This window comes from Carassius auratus, unplaced genomic scaffold, assembly GCF_003368295.1.
Source record: "Carassius auratus strain Wakin unplaced genomic scaffold, ASM336829v1 scaf_tig00005214, whole genome shotgun sequence".
In the NCBI taxonomy this organism is placed as follows: Eukaryota; Metazoa; Chordata; class Actinopteri; order Cypriniformes; family Cyprinidae; genus Carassius; species Carassius auratus.
Genome location: NW_020523638.1, coordinates 2,237,937 through 2,259,799, shown reverse-complemented (window position 1 = coordinate 2,259,799; position 21,863 = coordinate 2,237,937). Strand labels below are relative to the sequence as shown.

The 21,863-nt window shown below is 37.9% G+C and overlaps 1 protein-coding gene across 1 annotated transcript; it reads left to right on the top strand.

Annotated features, from left to right (window-relative positions):
* Nucleotides 1-4,851: 4,851 nt before the first annotated feature.
* Nucleotides 4,852-21,494, top strand: olfml2a (olfactomedin-like 2A). The gene is made up of 8 exons (XM_026244177.1): nt 4,852-5,178; nt 14,731-14,994; nt 16,960-17,067; nt 17,152-17,331; nt 17,425-17,689; nt 19,586-19,834; nt 19,926-20,111; nt 20,388-21,494. The coding sequence occupies exons 1-8, from the start codon at nt 5,110-5,112 to the stop codon at nt 20,990-20,992; spliced, it is 1,926 nt and encodes a 641-aa protein (XP_026099962.1). The 5' UTR covers nt 4,852-5,109; the 3' UTR covers nt 20,993-21,494.
* The last annotated feature ends 369 nt before the right edge of the window (nt 21,495-21,863 follow it).

The following is a 21,863-nucleotide window of genomic DNA, read 5'->3' as shown; positions in this document are numbered from 1 at the left end:
AAGCACTGCAGCTTCTGGCCTCTGTTCTCAAGGCAGGTGCATGGTGAAAGAAAGGGCAGACCAGATGAGTCCTGCAGCGTTTCAGGGCCACTCTAGTGTGGGTGTTTAGGTATTTCACTACAGGAGTTTTTTCAAAGGGGGCTGGGTGACGGTTTGACATCAAAATCATGGAGGTATTTTTAATAAGCCATTTTTATTTGTATCACAATATTCACATTGGAAGAGCCGGACTTCTGAACACCACATATATATATATATATATATATAGCTATTTTTATGAATATATCATAGAGTTGTTCGGTATGGGTGTATGCTCACACCTTATTTATTTTTTTAATTTTATTTTTTATTCTATTTATTAACATTTTATTTATTCGAATGACATTTATGCATTTGTTATTAATGTACATTTTTAATTTATTATTATTATGAAAGTGAATATTTTGAGTTTTTCCTATTAATAATTATTAATAGATGTGGAGGACCAAAGCTGCAGAAATTAAAAGTAAATAAATAAATGTAATTATAGAAAAATAACAGTAATAAATCATTTACTAAAACATATAATATGTTTTTATGAATAGTTCTATTATTATTATTATTATTATTATTACCTTTTCTTCCTGTGAAATAATATTCACCTTCCAGACCATATTCAGTGTGTCTAAAAATACCACCTATAATATTACGACAGACAAATTTCCTCCGGTTTGCTTTACAATTAGTAAAATTCGCAGAATAGCCAACATTGCACATCCGTGGAGCATCTGCTGTTATTCGGCTCAGCAGCAGATGGAGCAAGTGGGTGTTAGACGAAGACCAAAGCAACTGTTCAGGGACAATGAAGACTGAGATTTTAAATATCAAGGAATTTATTTTTAACATGCAAAACAGATCTTTATAAATAACTCATATAAAGTAGAGTGCACATAATGCACAAAAGCAGGAAGCATAACCAGTGTTGAGTACTCGAGACTCGGACTCGGTCTTGGACTCGGTCTCGAGACCGTATTTTAATGGTCTCGGTCTTGTCATGGACTCGTGTGCATTTTGACTCGGTATTGACTCGGACTCGAACATATTAGGAATCGGACTTATGCCCGAGTCCGCTCGAGTCCCAATCAAAATATTTCATGATTATTACTGTATGTTAATGTTTATTTAAATTGATGTATGATTGACACATCCAATGACTGGTGATTTTCTTTTGACGTGAGACGTTAGGCCAGCAACACACTGGATGCGTGGCGCAAGCACCTCAGCTGCGTGGCGTGTCTGTTTTTAATTCGGCTCCCATGTTAACAGGTTAGATCTTGCAGACTGCCTGCGTGAGACGCGCGGAAAACCCGTGCATGCTAGAAATAGAACTGACGCCTATTTTTCACGCGACACGCGTGCATGTTGGAAGTGTTTCCAGGCAAAATATACTAGGAAAATATGTTTATATGTCATTTTGTACACAAATACATATTAATTCATGACATTTTGATATTTGAAAGTCTATAGGTTGACATAAATTCAGATATAAATGTAATTTTAAAAATAAATTAATAATGATCGATTTTCAAATAATGCACCTGTCAAACATACTCTATTTTGCCGTCAATACTGTTGATGGTGTCTTATCAGTAGGTGTGTAAAAAAATAAAAAAATAAATTTGATATTGTTGTCATGAAGACAAGAGCCTGGTTTTTCGGCGGCCTCCCTCTATGTCACCTACAGCCGCAGCAACGCGCCAAGCGCCGCGTGCAGGCACGCTTCTGGTGTGTAAAGACACAGAAAACGCGAAGCAGCCATCACGTTTCTGGCACGCAGTGTGTCACCGGCCTTAAGTTACCCTCCTGCCATCCGCCTGTAGTGATCGCGCTTTCCAGAAAGCCACATTGCTACATTATTTCTCTCAACTGTGTTATTTTTACAAAGTAGGACAAAATGGTCACAGAAAAAAAACAAATATTGTTTAGTTAAATTATATAATGAATACAGACACAGACTGACTGTCTCAACACTAAACATCTCCCCCTCAAAAACAATGTCTGACAGAATGCATTGAACTTATATGGCATTTGATCCAGCTTTCTTCCCCTGGCACATACACACTTTTGGATGAAATTTTCCTGGACAGTCACTCGGCTCTTGTGTGTATGCCCTCCGTAACAAAAAAAAAATAGTGTGTATTTTACCCTGCATTAAAACGCACCATCCAGGGAAATTAGCATTAGATTATCCGTTGCTGTTACAGAAAGTGATAAAATGGTAACTGTTGTCAGTCCCCGCTTCCTCTGCACCAGTAAAGAGAGTTTTTAGTTGGGGTGGATTGATCATGAGACCACATCGTGCTCGGTTGGGTAGCAGGATGGTCTCCTCACTTATTTTTTTGAAAAGTAATTATGCCCATCTTTAATCTTCACAACATCTAAAGTGCACATAATCCAATACATTGTAAGGATATTAGCAGTTATTAGCTAAGCTTCAAGGTTAAAAGTTATGTAAAAGCTGTTACAGTTGAACATTTACAGGTATAGTGGTACAGTACTGTTACTTGTACTAGAAGTGTTATGTAGAATTACAATATAGAGTTGTACAGTAATATTATGTGTACTAGAAAGATTATATGGATGTGTATAGTGGTACAACGATGTTATGTGAAAATGAGCACTTAATATTGACAAGTAACACTTCATAATACTAATAAAATTACCTTTACACCACATACTATGTGGCCCTTTTAACCTTTATTGTTTCCACCAAACATTTGACATACTCTTGAAGATTTCTTTAGGTCTTGTCTCAGACCCAATCTCTCTGGTCTCGGTCTTGACTCGGACTCGACCCTTTCTGAACTCGGTCTTGACTCGGACTCGACCCTTTCTGAACTCGGTCTTGACTCGGACTCGACCCTCTCTGAACTCGGTCTTGACTCGGACTCGACCCTTTTTGAACTCGGTCTTGACTCGGACTCGACCCTTTCTGAACTCGGTCTTGACTCGGACTCGACCCTCTCTGGACTCGATCTGGACTCGGACTCGAATGAGCTGGTCTCGACTACAACACTGAGCATAACCATCACCTGGATGAACAAAAAGACAATTGTAAGCCACTTTAGAAACTACAATGGGCTCTAAGAGGCCGGGACTCAGAACCTGGTTATAAACAATAGGATTCTGACTAATTTTATACAAAGAAATTAAAATTTCTGCATGTGTGTTTGGAGTATCACGTAGTATGGTAATGCTAAAAGTTTCACATGACTTGACATGTAATCTATAATTATCTCAAACCCAGTCTCTGTATCTTAACATGGTCTCCAGAGATGTTATGTCTCCAGGGTGCAGTTTGTAGAGACAAAGTGTTCTTCCTTACACCCCGTTGTGTCTGATCTCTTTTTGTAAAAAGCGTTCATATACTTTAAAAGAAAAAAAGGGTCCAAAATCAATAATTAATTACTAACAAAATACATGTCATTTAAGACATAAAGACAAAAAAAAAAAAACATGCCCTATAGTCAAATTTCCACTTAAAATCAAATGGAGAGAAACAAACTTATTAAAAAAAGGCATAATGATTAAGCAAAACCAAAAACATTTTCTCATTTCATGCAAAATAATGATTCATAAATTATTTACAAATCATGGTTTGATTACAAATATTTGCATAACATTTTGTTACAATTCAAGGTAACACTTTAGAATAAGGTTCCATTAGTTAAAGTTAACTACTTTCGTTAACATGAACTAAGCAAGAACAATCCTTCTACAGCATTTATAAGTCTTAGTTCATGTTAATTTCAACATTTACTAATGCATTATTTAAATCAAAAGTTGTGCTTGTTAATATTAGTTAATGCACTGTGAATTACCATGAACTAACAATGAATAACTGTATTTTCATTAACTAACATTAACGAAGATGAATAAATACAGTAATAAATGTATTATTCATTGTTTGTTCATGTTAATTAATACATTAACTAACATTAACTAATGGAACCTTATTCTAAAGTGTTACCCAATTCATTTGCTGATGTATGCATATTAATTATGAGTATTTAGTGGAAAATGTGTTAAACTGCTATTCAAATTAATGTAAGAGCAAAAACAGAATAGATGTAAAAATAGGCTAAATTGATTTATGCAAAATATATAACTTAAATATAACATGAAATATAAAATCCGTTCATTTTCTCTGTGCATTTTGTGGTTAAATGTGACCTTTTTTGTGATATTTAATCTTTCATCAAGACAAATTCCTTGTGTGTGTCAATACAAATGTCAATAAAGCCTTTTCTTGTTATGATTATGAATAATGAAAATTTGTCTGTACATTTTTTTCCGGTTGAAATATTTACAGATACAATTATGTTGAATTTCAGCCCCACAAAATTAAAAAAATAATAATAATAATATAAAATGCAGGCCCTGAAAACACAATGCTTTAGAGTTAGGCACTATTAATGTATTATTATTATTATTATTATTATTATTATTACTGCAATTTATTGAATAGCCTATACTGACAGAGGGCGCTAATCAACAGCGAATACTTCTCTTGAAGGTTGCTTGAGGTTGCCCATTATTTGTCACTGAAAATATAAACCATATTGTTAGTATTTTATACACTAATATTTCCAACATTAATAATACCGATACGATTATTATTAAAAGGAATAACATGAACAAAGAAACATCTGTTGTATTATTAATATTAACCACGATGCATTTTTTTTATTATTTAAATATAATTATTGGTCAGCGGTCCCTTTTTAATGTTGTTGGAAAGTTACATAGACGCACAAAACAAACTCTCCTTGTAGCACTCGTACAGTCAGCGATTCCCCGCCTCGCGCTGGCACAAAGTGTCGGAGATGGTGATGGTGGGTGGGTGTGCGCGCGCGTTTATCACGGAACTGCGCTGAGCAAAACTCGATCTGCGTGTCACAACATACACAACTCTGCATGGCACCGACCTGTAATCATGGAGCCATAAACCTGTGTTCTAGTGGATCTAGACGCATAATTCCAGGCTAAGGATACAGGTGCTTCAGAGACACCAAATCATATCTTAAGAAGGCAGCTGTGCAAAAAAGGACTTGAGTTAGTTAATGAAACATGTGGATCTGCGCAAGTATATTAAGTTATGTGCTGTTTTTGGCCAGAGATGCAAGGGCTATGAGCAAGGTAAGATGTGTTTCATATTTCCTTTTATTTTGAACACGCTTACATTTTACGCACAGCTTGGAATGCTAAACGCGGTTTTGCAATAGCTAAACAGGATTATTAATGTAAGATTTAATTTGCATTGGTTCAATCTCGTGCAATCAAGTGCATTTCTCATCTGATAACTAGATTAATTTGTCTTTAGCATAGGAACTCCATTCGTTTGTTGCGCATGGTGTTTAATGAGTTGAAGACTTCAAATCTCCAGCCAGATTATTAAGATCACAATATTTTCTTGATCTAGTAATCGCAATGGATGGGAGTGTCTGTATTGGCAGGAATCGTGGGATTTTGAAATTTTCTAAAAATTCATCTGGGGATTGTGAAACGATTCATCCTGTAATCAGCGTTAATGAAATGTGAAATTTCACGAGGTCAAATGGAAGGAGCTGGGAACAGGGAAACCCATTATAAACCTGTGGTGTTTATTTGAGCAAGTACGCATTAAACTGATGGAAGAGACTCTATGTATGTATATATATATATATATATATATATATATATATATATATATATATATATATATATATATATATATATATATATATATATATATATATATAGTGGCAATACAAAAGTTAATTCTGGACTTTAATTTAAATGGCCTAATGCCTTTCCAAAAGTGCTGATATTTAGTCCAACAGCACTGGGATTTGCATCACTCGACTTGTTCATGTTCAAGGTGTTCCAGATCAGAGTATGAGAGGGGTGCAACTGGAGAGAAAAGCCCATATGGGAGAATGGGGGTTTTCACAGTCATTTTCACAGTCAGATCACTCAGAATAAGTCAAACAACACTTAACAAATCAGCTTTCTCACACAACCTCAGCTCCCAGAGCGGTAGGCAACATATTTTGGCACATATGCCCTGGCCTAAATGATTCCTGGCGCTGCCAGTACATTCCAATCATTAATCCTTGAGATGGCATGGCAATATAATTTAATTGGCATCTTTAGACCCCTGACCTTTCTGTAATTCCAGTCCAGCTTTTTTGGGCTAACACTGTGAGAACTTGCTACAGTGCTAAGCAGCATGTTTTAATTAATAGTGTACATGCACAATACATTGTAAAACATTACTGAATAGTAAAGATGACTCAGGTGAGTGAGTATATCAAACAGCCGTGTTAACAGCACAGCTGATTCAACCAGAGACAGATGTCCTTCAATAAAGTTTCTGAACAGACATGAACTAACATTTCCTCAGAAACCATAGCATTTGTTTCAAAACTGAGGGTGTGTGAGTGTGTTTTGGGCTAGATGCCTAGTATGGTAATTGGAGTCGAATTCTGCTGGGGTTAAAAACAATATATGTCTGCTTACACAGCTGAAGGACTTAAGAGCAGCCCTGTTGGTCCCACAGAAACATGCCCTACCCTCTTATGACTGGGTGTGAGTGTGTGTGTGTGTGTCTGTGTGTGTGTGAGAGAGAGAGAAAGAGAGGTGTGAGAGGTCTTGACTCATTGTAAATGATAGTCACCCACTCAGTAACCCTAACTAATTGTGTTATGTTGTGAATTTTTTTTAAACCTCCTTGTTGTTGGTTAAATGTGTGAAGAGTTGAGGAGGTTAAAACAGCATAGGAAGGGCTGAAATAACAAAAACCTGTTACTCATGTGGGGTACTTAACTGAACATTTTGTGAAACCTAAAAAGCGGAGTTCATAAAAAATATATATAATATTTAAAAAGTAATAAAATATATAAAAATAGTATACTATTATTAGCAAAACATGCCGAAAATGAGAATAGGGCTCGGAAAGGATATCAGGCAGGTCAGTTTAATTCAGAGGGTTCATAAACAATCCCAGAGTTACCCATGAGAGATCATAAGAAGAGCAGAGAATCAAGGATGGAGGGATGGAGAATTATAGGGTTGATGCTAAAAGAGAACAGAGGCATGGAAAGGTTAGCCGCTTTGTTTTGTTAATATCAAACTCTATTGGTAGTAGTTTCATGGGACATTACCTCAACCAATGCCAATCAAAGACTAGGCAGTTCCTGTTTATGAAACTGTCGTAACACTTCTACCACAAGATTTAAACTAGGGGTAACCGGGAACATCTGCGTCCCATTTAATGTGTCACATCTTTTACTGAGCCGTCATGGTAATGATGGCCATAATAACTGAAGGGCTGTCATATTTTTATCCAGACCAGACAGTGAACCTCGGAACGCTGCAACAATGCCAGTCTTCTTTTATATCCACCCTTATATAAGACTTGCTCTTTGACCTTAGTGTGTTGAGCGAATGAACAGGAAATGCACTGGTTGTGTGGTGAGTAAAATCTGGACTTTTACTGGCCCTTCTGCTGGCAGCTACTGTGCACAATTATAACTCATGGCCTACCACAACAGATGATGTTTGGTAAGTGTTTATTTGCCAGCATGAACATGGGCTATTTGCAGCAGCTTTGTGTTAAACAGTTGGTTTCTCGGCATTCATTTTCAAGTGCTTTCTGCACTCTCTATTAAATCAACAAATTATCATATATATATATAATTTATATATCTAAATGTGGCAAGTCCTCTGGTAACTGTAAACAGCATTCAGTTAGATTTATGAACTCTGGGTGTGTCTCAATCAGCTCACTAATTAGTCAGTGCACTGTCCAGGGAGTCAGACATTTCTAGGTCGTTCCAGTTTTCTGAAACAATCAGCTCACTCCATAAAAATTCCCACAATGCAGTGTAAAAACTAGTGATCATCATACTCAGATGCATGATAAACAAAACAAGTCATGCAACTCAAAACAAATCATGTGTCCTCCTGTGTTATACAGGATTGTTGATGATAAATAATAGTTTTAATGAGGAAACACGCAATCGTTTTGGAAACCAAGTCATCAGTGTCCCAACGACTTGTGGATAAAATCCTTTCCAGTGCCCAAATTCATGTTCATACCATACAGAGGGCAGAAAAACAGCTGGTTCTGCAATTAGTAATACATGTAACTCATTATTAAACATTGGTGGTTTATATTATATTGCTGTTGCTCTCATTAAATAAAAAAAAAATAAAAAAAAGTTTTGCATCATGTCTACAAAAATCCCAGATCTGTGGTGAAGTCTCTGTAAATGTGCATTAATCACCCTAAAATTATGTTTTGGTGTCTTGAAATGAGGAGAGTGGCAGATAAACCATTGTGTAAAAGAAGTGCATTTCATTTTATTGAATGTGTACTACAAATGACATTAAAGTATATTTAAGTTTGCCATAAATGCTTATCAGTACATCCGGCAGTACACAATACAATCTTATTTCAAAGACAATAAATGATGAAATCACACATAAAGATGTACCGCTTAAGTGTATAACTAATAGCATTTAATATAAATTTAAACAATAATACATTTTAATTTTATCGGAATGGACATAAAAGTGTCTGAAAACATTAGATTCATTAGATTACATTTTTAGTGTTTTTCCATATTCTGTTTAAAAGTATGCCATAGTGTGTACCTTCACAAAGGAATACAAACATGCAAAGGTTAAGAAAGCTTGGTTTATAATCAGATAGCAGTTAATGAAATTGTCTGACTCTGTTGAGCGTGAACCATCTGTTGGACTTCCTCGGCCAGAACGTCTCGCATCTCTTGGCTGCTGAGACTGAGAGCATGAAGTGATTGAGGCTCAGAGAGAACGGAGACACATAAACAGTCTCAGCTGGAATGTAGCTGTGTGTCCCCAAAATCCACATGTGCTCTCTAAGCAAGTTTGGGGCTAATTGACACATCTGTCCTAATGGCATGTGTCTGTCTGTGTGTTCCCTGCTGGATCGGAGTGATGGAGAGTCTTGCTGTGTCTTCAGATCTGGGTCCATTATTGTGTCTCAGTCTTAATGAGAAACTGTCTTCAGTGCTGTGATAACTGCAGTTGGTTTGATACAATTCTTGTCCACTGATATGTTTTGTCAGGATACATTACTCCATTGATTTATTATTTGTTTGCGACTATAATCAGAGTTGTCAGACTTTTCTGAATGACACCCAGACTTCAGAAAAGTCTCCAGACAGTACCAGTCCACTACGAATATAAATTGTTAGCTTGTCTTGATTTGCTTGTGTTGACTTTTTTTTTTCTTGAAAACAGTTATGAACATTGATAATAAAAAATAGAGTAAAAAAACTTGAGCAGCAAATCCGCATATAAAGATCTGAAAATTTGTTTGCATCACAGGAATTATTGGTGTTATAAACTATTCAAATAGTAAACAGTTGTTTTAAATTGCAATAGTATTACACAAAATTGCTGTTTTATTACCGAGAGATAGACAGACCTTAAATTGACCTTTGAATTATCTATTTTTTTTTTTTTTTTTTTAGCTGAATAATCAAGGCACACTTGATATGAGCCGTGACCCTGGTGCACATCAAAGAGACCTTTGTAATTTCAGAATGCTCTAGACAGTTCCACATGTTTCTTTTAGTGTGGGATCATCTTGAATTCTAGCCATAAACTTGCTTTAGTGTTGTTTCAAAGCCTTAGATTAAAGGAAGAAGATGAGCCGGCCACGGAGAACACTTCATTGAAGGAGAGATCAGACTCATAACCTGAACTGCTTCACCAGGCTTGAGGTTATTGGGCTAAGAGGCTTTTCAGGAAAGCGGCCAATGTTGACAACTGCTCCTGCCAAGTATTTTTGGAAAAACAGCTCTCTTATCTCAGGATGGCAGCCTATTCCCTGTTTGGTCAGTTGTGAGGTGCACTGCTACAGTTAGACCAAATGCCAGTGTAGCAGGTTTAGATAACAAATGGGTTTGTTTGATTGACCTGCAACTGTTGGAAAGCTATACATTTAGTTAATTATATATAATCATATATGTATATGATACAACTTTAATTTTTAATGCAGCCCAGTTATTTTTTAGGTGCATTTTGGATTGAAATCAAACCTTTATAAAAACTTCCCCTCACTGAATGGGAAGATATATATATAATGCATCTGTGCATGATATAGAGAGTATTTGGGAAGCTATAGCTTAGATTATATTAGATAGCTTATAGAGAGCATGCAAAGAACTGAGCATGCCTTGATGCCTGATGCACACACAGCAAAATGTCCATAACACATTCTTTCATTCTGGTTAACAAGGGCTCTTATTGTCAAAGCCCCCTATGTCTTAGACACAAGTGTTACAGGACTTTTCACCTAATTAACTCAAACTTGAACAATGGAAGCCATTCTGGGGTAATTTCAACAGATGATGAAATGTGTTCTTGAGAAGTTGGGCAAATTCCTGTCAGAATAAATCATTTTAAATGTCCCCTATCAGACTGAGCTTACACAGAAGAATAGCAAAGCTTTATTAAATCCTTCCTCTTCAAGCTGACAGCTGCTCAGTTTTTGTGTGGCATCCTGTGTGCAGTATTGTGTGCTTGTCATTGAACTACATGATTAAAGTCTGCAGAAGGACTTGGACTTTAAGCCCTGTTATTGAGAGTTTTGATCCTTCTCATATTTTTAGTGCTATACTATAGTGACATGATACAAAAAAAAAAAAAAAAAAGGAAACAAATGTAGTCGTAATTTTCTGTCAGGACTTTATCCATTAATTATACAGACTTTTCCATTGACTCTAAAACATTCAGTGCAAACTACAGGTAAATACCTGAAAATTCCTTCATTCTAATACAGTGAATTGTATCCTATTTTTACGGATTGTTTTATAGATCAATAGGAAAATGTGTTAAATTAGGAAATTCTTAGGATTCCTGGTCTCAAAGTGCTGATTTAAAATATATTTTCTCAATTTGTGTTAAAAGAAATAGTATGAAATAGATTTTTATTGATTATAAAATGGTATTTGATTTTTGAAGGGGTCATATGATGTTGTTAAAAATTATATTACGTTGTGTATTTGGTAGAATGAAATGTGTTTATGCAGTTTAAGGTTAGAAAAAAAAAACATTATTTTCCACATACTGTAATTTATTGTTTCTCCTCTATGCCCCACCTTTCTGATATGCATTGATTTTTACAAAGCTCATCGTTCTGAAAAGCGAGGTGGGCTCTGATTGGCCAGCTATTAGTGCATTGTGATTGGCCGAGTACCTCAAGCATCTGACAGAAATGTTACGCCCCTTAACATACTGTGATGCCGTGTCCAGCCGGATCGACGAGACAATAAAAACTTAAAAACCCATTATAAATGTGGCATTTGTTGCATCCAGTGGGGACATAATTTTGATTATAATGACTTAGGGGCCATTCACATATTGCGCCTAAAAACGCATGGAAAACGCTAGGTGCGCCACTTTTTCTTTCTTTTCCAAAGAAAGGCGTCTGCCTTTGCTAAGCAACCATGACGTGCTCTCTCCATGAAGACGCGGACATTTCAGCAAAGGATAAATGGATTTGCGCAACTAAAAATCTCTCGCAGTAGCTCTGCTACTAAATTTATTTCAAAATGGCAATCCATATACAACTATGATCAGCTGTTCCTTCATCTTGGCTGAGTTTTCAACGTTGTTACGGGAAAGGATGAAGCTGATTGGTTAGTTCTTGTCACATGACCCGCGGTGCGCTTGCGGCTCTCTGAAAAGTTGAGATGTTTTTAACTCGATGCGGTGCGGACTGCCTGGAAAAAATGGGCACGTTGCACCGCGTGCACGTCGCGACTGCGTCGCTTCCATTATGAGTGCGCATGCCGCGCGCCTACATTGGAAATAACGAACTTGCGTGCGCAAAAGACGCGATATATGAACGGCCCCTTATACTGTCTGTTTTACACGTTGCATTGCATATTGCGCCACGTGAACATAAAACCATGTCTGCATTTATGATCGGAGAAACAAGCGTTACTCTACACTGCTCAAAATTCACGTTTGAATCATCAGTGGCAAATTCTTTAAATATTAAAACTTACTACACACTTAGAATCAGAACAGCTGGCATTGTAGTCTACTCCCAGGATCAGGAAACAGTCCTCCATAAAATGCACTGCATACATCTGAATATTTGGGAAGAACTGTTGTCTAGTTAAGTCCTCTTTTGGAAGGCCACACAAATTATTTCTACTTTTGCCACAAAACACAGTGTCTCCACCACATGGTGGCGGCGGTGGCAGCAACAATGATGTTCCGCCTTTCTTCCCGTGAACATTTGGGTGGCTTTATGCAAACCTTCCCACATCATGACGTAGACATGTGAGGGCGTGTTTAAATGAGGCATTTCATAGGAGGGTGTGGAGGAGTCTTAACTTTTATTAAAAATATCTCTTTGCACGAACACCTTGTAAATGGTGTACCACCTTTTTATTTACTAGCTCTTTCAAATGGGTATTCTGTAAAATTCCATTTGCTCCTTTAAGTGTTTTTGGTGGTGTTTTAGTGTTTAGGTTCTACTGAATTTTTTTTGATGAGTCCCTTTAACAAGGGTGTTTTAGACCAAATATATTTTCATTTGTATGACAATTACTAGCAAAATACATATTTAATCATTGGGGATTCTGATAAGATAACTTAAAAAATGAAATAAATCAAATGAACTCATTAGCAACCTTTGCACATGATGGCCTCATGGTTCAGGACAATCTTGCAGCACTTAACAACAAACAGGTGTTTAGGAAAGGACTGTGGTGTCTTTATTTGTTATTTAGTGTTTTGAGAGTGGAAAAAACCCGAAAGGTCCTTTTATACTGGTGAGCCTTTAGCTCCGCTGTACCCGACTACGTGGCAGTTGCTAGATCAGACAAATGGATGTCTCTAAAAAGGGAGCGGATCTTATGATGAAGAATTTATGGAATGGTGAAATATTTCCCTGCCTATAAGCAGTTCCACATGTATACCATGACGGGGGATTTATTGAGACCTCTTAATCTCAGTACAGATAGACGACACGCCTGAGCTCTTTGAGCAAACAGTTAGAGAGCAAAAGGGCAACTGTTAGATGGAGGCGGAGCCAGATGTCAATCAAATACAGTAGGTCATAGTGTTTCAACCTTTATGCAAGGTCATATTGTCTGCATATATTTATGCCAACTAGAAAGAAAAGTAAAACTGATGCACTACAGCCATTCTGTAGTGGTCTTAAAGGGATAGTTCACCCAAAAAATGATAAATCTGTCAATCCATGTCATTCCAAACCAATTTAGGACCCCACTGACTTTCAAAAACAGAGGAAACATTGGGAAAATCAATTTTTTTTTTGTTCCAGAGAAGAAAGAAAGTCATGCAGTTTGAGTAAATAATGACAGAATTATTCATATTTGAGTGGACTGTGCCTTTAAGACAAAGCACTGCTTCTGCCAGTCTATAGAGTAGCATTGTGGCGGCTAATTCATATTCACAAGCCAAGCTAATAAGGTTTTGTAACGTTTCAGATCGTTGTTATGCTCCTGTCTTCAGTACATACTCAACAGCGGCAAGTTGTTTTGGCAGTCCAATAAAAAAAAGGCAGCACATCTGTGAATAATTTACTACTTTTTTCTCAATCGTATGCCGTCATTGTGCATTTGTCTATTCTGTGGGTTCTGCCCCCATGGCTGCACATTGTCTTTTTCACTTTTACTGCTACTGTTCGTGAAGCTCAATTGATCATTAGAGTTGTCAGCATCAGGTAGGTATTAGGGGGGCAGCTTTTTGAAGAACATGTGGTTGACCTCTTCGAAAGCAGGGCACCATATTCAACAACACCTGGCTTTTATGAAGCCTCATATCAGTCCAATTATTCCTTTATGGCGCGAGTACATACTCTGTAAATGATATTCACATGTAACTCACTGGATGTCATGCAAGGTTGTTATTGAGAAATAAGAGATGTTCTGTCAAACTGTGAGGTGCTGCGGGCTGTGTTTTAAAAACAAGTTGTTTATGGGAGAAGGTGCAGATCCACTCAGGTCCCAGCGCTGGGCTGAAGCTAGCGCTAACTGACAACAGATGCATGCATGAGAAAGAGAAAAAGAGTCTTTTTCTGTGTCTTCTCCAAAGGTAGTGGTCTTGATTCATAAAATACAGATACTTGATAGATCTTTGTGTCTGTGACTTGGAAGATAAGTTTTGAAACTGATTTTAAATGGAACAGATCCATCAAGTAAATGTATGTGTGTGTCAGGGTATTGTAGGGAGTTCAAATTGTGCACAAACATTATAGGGCCTGGTAAAGTTTCACTGCATGGGTTCTTCCCAGGCCAGATTGTAACGACTGATCACTTCCAGAGCATCAGGGCTCAAGCCGAGGCAAAGGCAAAGTCTATTAAGCTTTTCAATGTAAATTAGCAGCTTTTTGTATGGTCATATAGTAAAGTGCAGAAAGGCTATAAACTGATTATTTAAGAGGGGCATGAAAGGGTTAAACACTTGTTTTGTTCTCAATTGCACAACATGTAATTCCCCTAGCACTTGAAGGATTTAGTTTTATCTTCATGTGAAGGATTGCATTTCCCAAAAGCATTGTCAGCTTTGGTGATAACTATGGTCGCAAGTTAAACTGAACTCTATTAGTAGCGACGGAACTTGTGGCATATTTTTTCTTGCATATTCTTTTGACCTTCCATTCTCTGTCTCTGTCAGATTTTTGGCGAGCCAGAGCCGGTCAGGATGGTATCCGAGGGCTCAGACTGCCGCTGTAAGTGTGTGATGCGGCCGCTGAGCATTGAGGCTTGCACCAGGCTCCGTGACGGAAGCTTGCGAGTGGATGATTTCTACACTGTGGAGACGGTCAGCTCAGGCTCCGACTGTAAATGTTCCTGCACGGCTCCTCCCTCCTCACTCAACCCATGTGAGAACGAATGGAGAACAGAAAAACTCAGGAAACAAGCCCCAGAACTACTCAAGGTAAAAACTGACGTTTTCCTCGGGTCAAGATCTTTGGACTTTGGAGAAAAGCTTTCTTTTAAAAGAATTCTCCAGCTAAGTGGCACTTTCCACCAATACAATAACAACTATTTTGTTATTGTAGGTCCTATTTTTTTTTTTTAAAGCACGTAAACGCATAAATGATTATTGTTCAGGCCTTACTGTTAAAATTTTTTACTAGATATTTAGGCCTTTTTTATGTTAAGGAGTTCATTAGGAATTTTTTTAAGATGTTGAGGGCTTTAACATTTTTTGAAATGTTCAGCCCTTACTTTAGCATGTTTTATAAAATGCCCAGGTCATACTTTGACATTTGTTAAGATGTCCATGCTTAAATGTAACATTTTTAAAGATGTCGCCATCTTAAAGATTACATCTTCACAGATTACATCTGTGGTAATCAGCAGCATGCAGCAGACGCTGTCCACAGAGCATAAGCAGAAACATACACATGGCAGATTTTGATATCAAAGAATAGTCAAGTCAAGTCACCTTTATATAATCATGTGGAAAGTAATCACAGCGCTTCACTTTTTCCCTTACATTTTGTTATATTGCAGCCTTATTCCGAAATGGATTAAAAACATTATTTTCCATTATATTTTCCATTATTCTACAAACAATACCCCATAATGACAAGGTGAGATCATCTTCGCTAATTTATATATTTATATATAAATATATATATGCTCCAGAGATGTTCAATTGGGTTCTAGTCTGGGCCCTGGCCACTGGACATTCACAGAGTTGTCACCCATAGCCACTCCAATGTTATCTTTGCTGTGTGCTTAGATTTATTTTCCAAAAGGACAATGACCCTTTGCCCAAGCCGAAGGTCCACTCCAGAGTGCTCTGGAACAGGTTTTCTCTGTAGGATGTCTCTGTACATTGCTGCATTCATCGTCTCCCAGTTCCTGCTGCTGAAAAACATTCCCACAGCATGATGCTGTCACCACCATGCTTCACTGTAGTGATGGTATTGGCCAGGTGATGAGCGGTGTCTGGTTTCCTCCAGACAAGACGCTTGCCATTCAGCCCAAAGAGTATTTTGTTTCTCATGGAGAGTCCTTTGGGTGTCTTTACTGTGGAATGGCTTCCGTCTGGCCACTCTACCATACAGGCCTGATTGGTGGAGTGCTGAAGACATGGTTGTTCTTCTGGAAGGTTCTCTTCTCCCCACAGAGGAATGCTGGAGCTCTGTCAGAGTGACCATCGGGTTCTTGGTCACCTCCCTGACTAAGAATCTTCTCGCCTGATTGCTCAGTTTGGCCGGGCTCTAGGAAGAGTCCTGGTGGTTCAAAACTTCTTTCATTCCCGGATGATGGAGGCCACTGTGCTTTTTGGAACTTTCAATGCTGCAGAAACTTTCTGTACCCTTCCCCAGATCTGTGCCTCAATACAATCCTTTCTTGGAGGTTGATCAAGTTGTAGAAACATCTCAAGGATGATCAATAGAAAAAGGATGCACCTGTGTCATGGCAAAGCCTGTGAATACTTATGTACATGTGGTTTTTTTCAAACAACTCCTTTCACATTGTCATTACGGGATATTCTTTTTACTGTATACTTTTGAGGAAAATAATAAATTTAATCCAAATTTAATTGGAATAAGACTATAACATAACAAAATGTGGAAAAAGTGAAGTGCTGTGAATCCTTTCCATATGCACAGTATATACAGTATATAGTGCTTTATACAATACAGATCATGCCAAAGCAGCTTTACAGCGTTACACAGGACAGTAGTGTGTCGATAATGGAGGAGGACAATAGTAAACAGTCATTTTTCTCCAAAGTCAGTTCATTGTTGATTCAGAATATATAGTGTTCATCTTATATCCTATACACACTGATAGGAAGAAGAAAGTCCATTTTTCATGTTTTCATTTCAAATATCATATTGGCTCAAAGAATCCCTCTTTATTATTCTGTGTTTGTGTTCAGCTCCATTCCATTGTGGATCTGCTGGAAGGGACGTTGTACAGCATGGATCTGATGAAGGTCCATGCCTATATGAACAAGGTTGTGGCTCAGATGAACACATTAGAAGAGGTAACCATCCAACTGATCAGACTTGAATGTGAAACATCAGTTAACTGACAGAAGTATGACACTATTCTGGAAATCTCTTCACAGACTATAAAGACAAACCTTACCAGAGAGAATGACTTTGTAAGGGACAGCGTAGTTAATCTGTCCAATCAGCTAAAGCGCTACGAGAACTACTCTGACATCATGGTGAGCATCAAGAAAGAGATCTCCAGCCTGGGACTACAGCTGTTGCAGAAAGACGCAGCCTCTGACAGTAAAGCACAGGTAACACACACGTTCTCCAACACTATGACACACACACACACACACACACAAATGCACAAGAGCAGCTTGTAATTTTAAACTTTATGATTCCAGGGCACAGAGAGTAAAAAGTCCAAGGACATAAAACCACCCAACAAGAAACCCCCAGCTGTCAAACCTCCACCCAAACAGCCTAAAGAGAAACCCGTCAAGCCCAAGAAAGAGGCTTCTGCCAAAGCATCAAAACCTGTGAAGCCAGATCCCACCAGCAAAACCAAGACTTTAGTGCACCAGACGGGAGTCATCAGGGGGATCACATACTACAAAGCCTCCAAGACAGACAACTCTGAGTCACATTCAGCGGGGAGAGGAGAGAGAGGTACAGCGACCGTGAACATCACATCTGTGTTCAATTAATGCTTTCTGAAAACCACCTCGGTGTAGCTCTACCAAATCCAAAAGCAACTGGTTTTACTGTGGGTGATAAAATGGGTGAAACACTTCTATATTCTTGAACATCATAGAGACTTGAGGCAACTAGTCTCAACACATTAAGATGACTTTTGCAGATTTCATAGAAAATCACCCAGATTTTTTTTTTTTGCTACAAACGTTGATTCTGTGCAGTCGGAGAAGATCAAACATGTTTGATATTTTGAGCCAATATTGTTTTCATTTGTCATGTGTCTCCTAGCAACAAGGCAAAGCAACAATGTTTCAACCTGAGTTTGCTGCTGTCTTACAAGTTAGTCTAGTCTTTTTTCTTTAAGATGGGTATTAATTAAAAACAAATTATTAGTCATTACTGTTATACATTTGAATAAAAATGTAGATTAGTCCAAACTGAATTAAAAATATAAGACTGATGACTTCCAGTCGGTCAAACTCGTACTTTAGAGACTTCGTCTTAACACAGAGGCTAAGTTTACGCAACTGGCCCTAGAAACCTCCCTAGCAACCACCCAAAACACCTTAAGGTTGGAATACATTACACTACACAACTTTTAAAATCTGAAGAGATTTTAAAATGCCAGGCATCATAAACTTGCAGACTTTGTAAACAGTCACAGAGGAAAACTGGGCATCACACACAGTAAACGACTGAGGATCACACACTACCAAACTTTAAAGTCATTCCATTCACAACAAACACGTGCCTTGTTGCTAGGAGACGTGACAATATGTGTTCTAAAATCAGCTCAAAATATATGTATCGTTGTGGTAGCAAATTTTGGAAATCACCACTCACATTTTCTCCAAAAAATATCTTCATTTATTTATTTATTTATTAATGTGTACCATAGTCCATGATATTTATGTCAAGTTTTTGAGGACAGGTTGTGTGCACCTGTAGTTTTTTTGTAACTCAAGGCTCTGTGAACGCTCCAGTGCATCCCATGACCATAAAACTTTACAGGAGGTAGAAGAGCAGAAAGTCAAGAGAAGCATTTTATTGTTTATAGTTCACAAGCCTCTCGTAAGCGAGACTGCATCTCAGACATATCCTCTTTAAAATTCCTCCAACAATCCCTTTCCTCTTATGTTTTATTTCTCATTAAAATCCTCAATTGTGAATGCCAGAATGGCCCATGGTTTCAGAAAAATGGGTTTTACTTCTCATCAATCTGGACCTGAAATCAGTAAAGTAGATCTATAACTTCCTTTCCGGTTATATATGCATCTCTTGAGAGGCAGTAAGAAACTTGAGTTATTTTAGTGAAATGCTATTCTGTATTTCTTTATTTCATCGGCAGCATCAGCAAGAACTTTCCTCTGGGATGAAATCATTTCCAATGCTTTCCTCGGCCAAATATAAAACACTGACATGCAGGGAAGAGAAAATAATCACAATATTGCAGAGGCCTCCAAAACTATTACAGTCCTGGCCCTGTGTCCTTGACTGACAGTTAGCAGTGATGGAGTGTGTATGAATATCTGATGGACTTGTGTCCTGTGCTCATGTCCACATGTTTAATGTTCCAGACGCTCCCACAGTGCAGGAAGACGAGGCTCAGATTAGGGTCTCTCCACTGACACGGTCTTACGGAGATCTGTTGTATATGGCATGAGATGAAATGGGCTCAGTGAAGGAATGTCGAGTCCGAGCGTTGCAGGCAGAGACTGGGTTACAATGCAGGAAGCTTCTTCGAGTGCAACATCTCATTAATAATACTTTTGATGTGAGGAATCTGAAATGCTTGCGGTAAAACCTCAAGCCAAGAGTTGTAATTTGCCTTTCAATCCCTCCCTGGCTTTCTCCTTATGCTCTTTTCAGAAAACCCAGCCAAAACCCACGCTGGCCACCTAACCGAGGACAAAAGGGGCTCCAAGCTAGTTTTGGAAGAGTCTGAAATAATGTCGACTGTACCACCAATAACAACCACTACACTTGTTGCTGTGACGACAACAACAAGCACCACACTAGCAACCACCAGTGAAGTGCCTGTCATGAATTCAACCATGTTCACACCAGCAACAGAGAAAGCAATGGACAGTGGAGGAAAGACACACTTGCACAAAGCAGGTATGATTTATTCATACACAAACTGTATTTTTGAAGTATACTGGTACCAGTGTGTAGATATATGGAGATCTCGACTGATTTCTTTGAAAAGGTAAATCTTTAGACTGTGAGGGCACACTGGCTTCAGTGGAGATGCCAGAGAAGCATCACAGTTACGGACGAAATGAAGGAGCCTGGATGAAAGACCCAGTGGCCAAAGACAGCAAGATCTACGTTACGAACTACTACTACGGCAATAACCTGGTGGAGTTCCGCAACCTGGAGAATTTCAGACAAGGTAAAAAAAACAAAAAACAAAGAGGGGCAAATTTACTAAAGAGTTCTGTCACTTTTAGTTCTTGCTTGCTTAACATGCACAATCCAGTTTAAGGCTCTAAAGGCACTGAAAAAGAAATAAATAAAACATTAAAGATGCGGAACACAATTCATGTAGTTGAGAATATTGCTCCATGATGGACTGCCTGTATTGTGTAGCTAACATAAATTATACATGCATAAAGCGTAACAAATTGAATCATAATCAAGATCTTTCGAATATCTTCATCAATGATAGGACGCTGGAGTAACCTCTTCAAGCTTCCCTACAACTGGATAGGAACCGGTCATGTGGTCTTCAACGGTTCCTTCTATTACAACAGGGCCTTCACCAAAAACATCATCAAATATGACTTGCGCATGCGCTTCGTGGCAGCTTGGACTCAGCTTCATGATGCGGTGTATGAGGACACCACACCGTGGAAATGGCGAGGACATTCAGACATCGATTTCGCCGTCGACGAGAGCGGTCTCTGGGTGATCTACCCAGCGCTGGATTACGACTACTCGCAACACGAAGTAATCATCATCAGCAAGCTGGACCCAAGCGACCTGTCCATGAAGAAGGAGACAACATGGAGGACTGGGCTGAAGCGCAGCTCGTATGGAAACTGCTTCATTGTGTGCGGCGTGCTGTACGCCATTGACGTGTACAACCAGAAAGAGGGTGAGATCCTGTATGCCTACGATACGCACACGAACACGGAAGCTGCTCCACGTTTGCCGTTCACTAATGAGTATGCCTTTGTGACTCAAGTGGACTACAATCCCAAAGATAAGGTGCTGTATGCCTGGGACAATGGCCATCAGATGACCTACAATATTCACTTTGTGGGTCAGTGAAGAATCTGAAGCAGTGGGCTTCTTCTTTAATTTGGCCTGGTGCATAGGGAAATACAGCATTTATGGGAGCCCATTGTTCTCTTTATTGGTATGGTGATTGAGATAAAGATAAAGGCTCAGTGAAGGAATGTCGAATCAACAACAACAGTACGTTACAGACAGATACAAAAAATATAAGTAAACAGGAAGTATTTATAATTGTCAGAGATAAATAACTCTGATGCATGTAATGTAAAAGATCAGTCCGATCAAAAGATCACAATGATTAAATCTTGAGGGAATACAGAAAAATATAAAATAAATAAATAAATAAAAATAAAAAAGCAAGTCATTTTCATTTAGTTAATAATCAGGCCCCAATGTTTATTACTGTAAAAAATACTACAGTTAAGGATTTTGAACAGACATAAAGTGTAACCGTAATGTTTTACACAGCTTTCTGTAATGTTTATTCTTACATTCAAGATTTGCAAAATGTGTAGTAATATCATTTAAAAGCAAACGGGATTTTGAATGCTATGTAAATTTCATTATTTTAGATATTCATTTTGTAAAATATAACATTCTCATTGTAAATATTTCCAAGAATGCGTTGTGTTACAATATTCCTGTTATTAAACTTCAGATTTATCATGCCAAAATATTTAATATTATAGTCATTCAACATAAATGTTTACTTATGAATACTCCTGGATGAGTTACAGTGTTTTATATGTTGCATTCATCTGTAAAATGTCACATTTTGTGTAAAATAGTTCAAATAAATATACTCTAAAATCATTTGCTGTATATGAATTTGCTAATGCACAATGTAATGTTTTACATTCTGTACTTCACTTTGTGGTATTCAATACAGTATGCAACCATACAT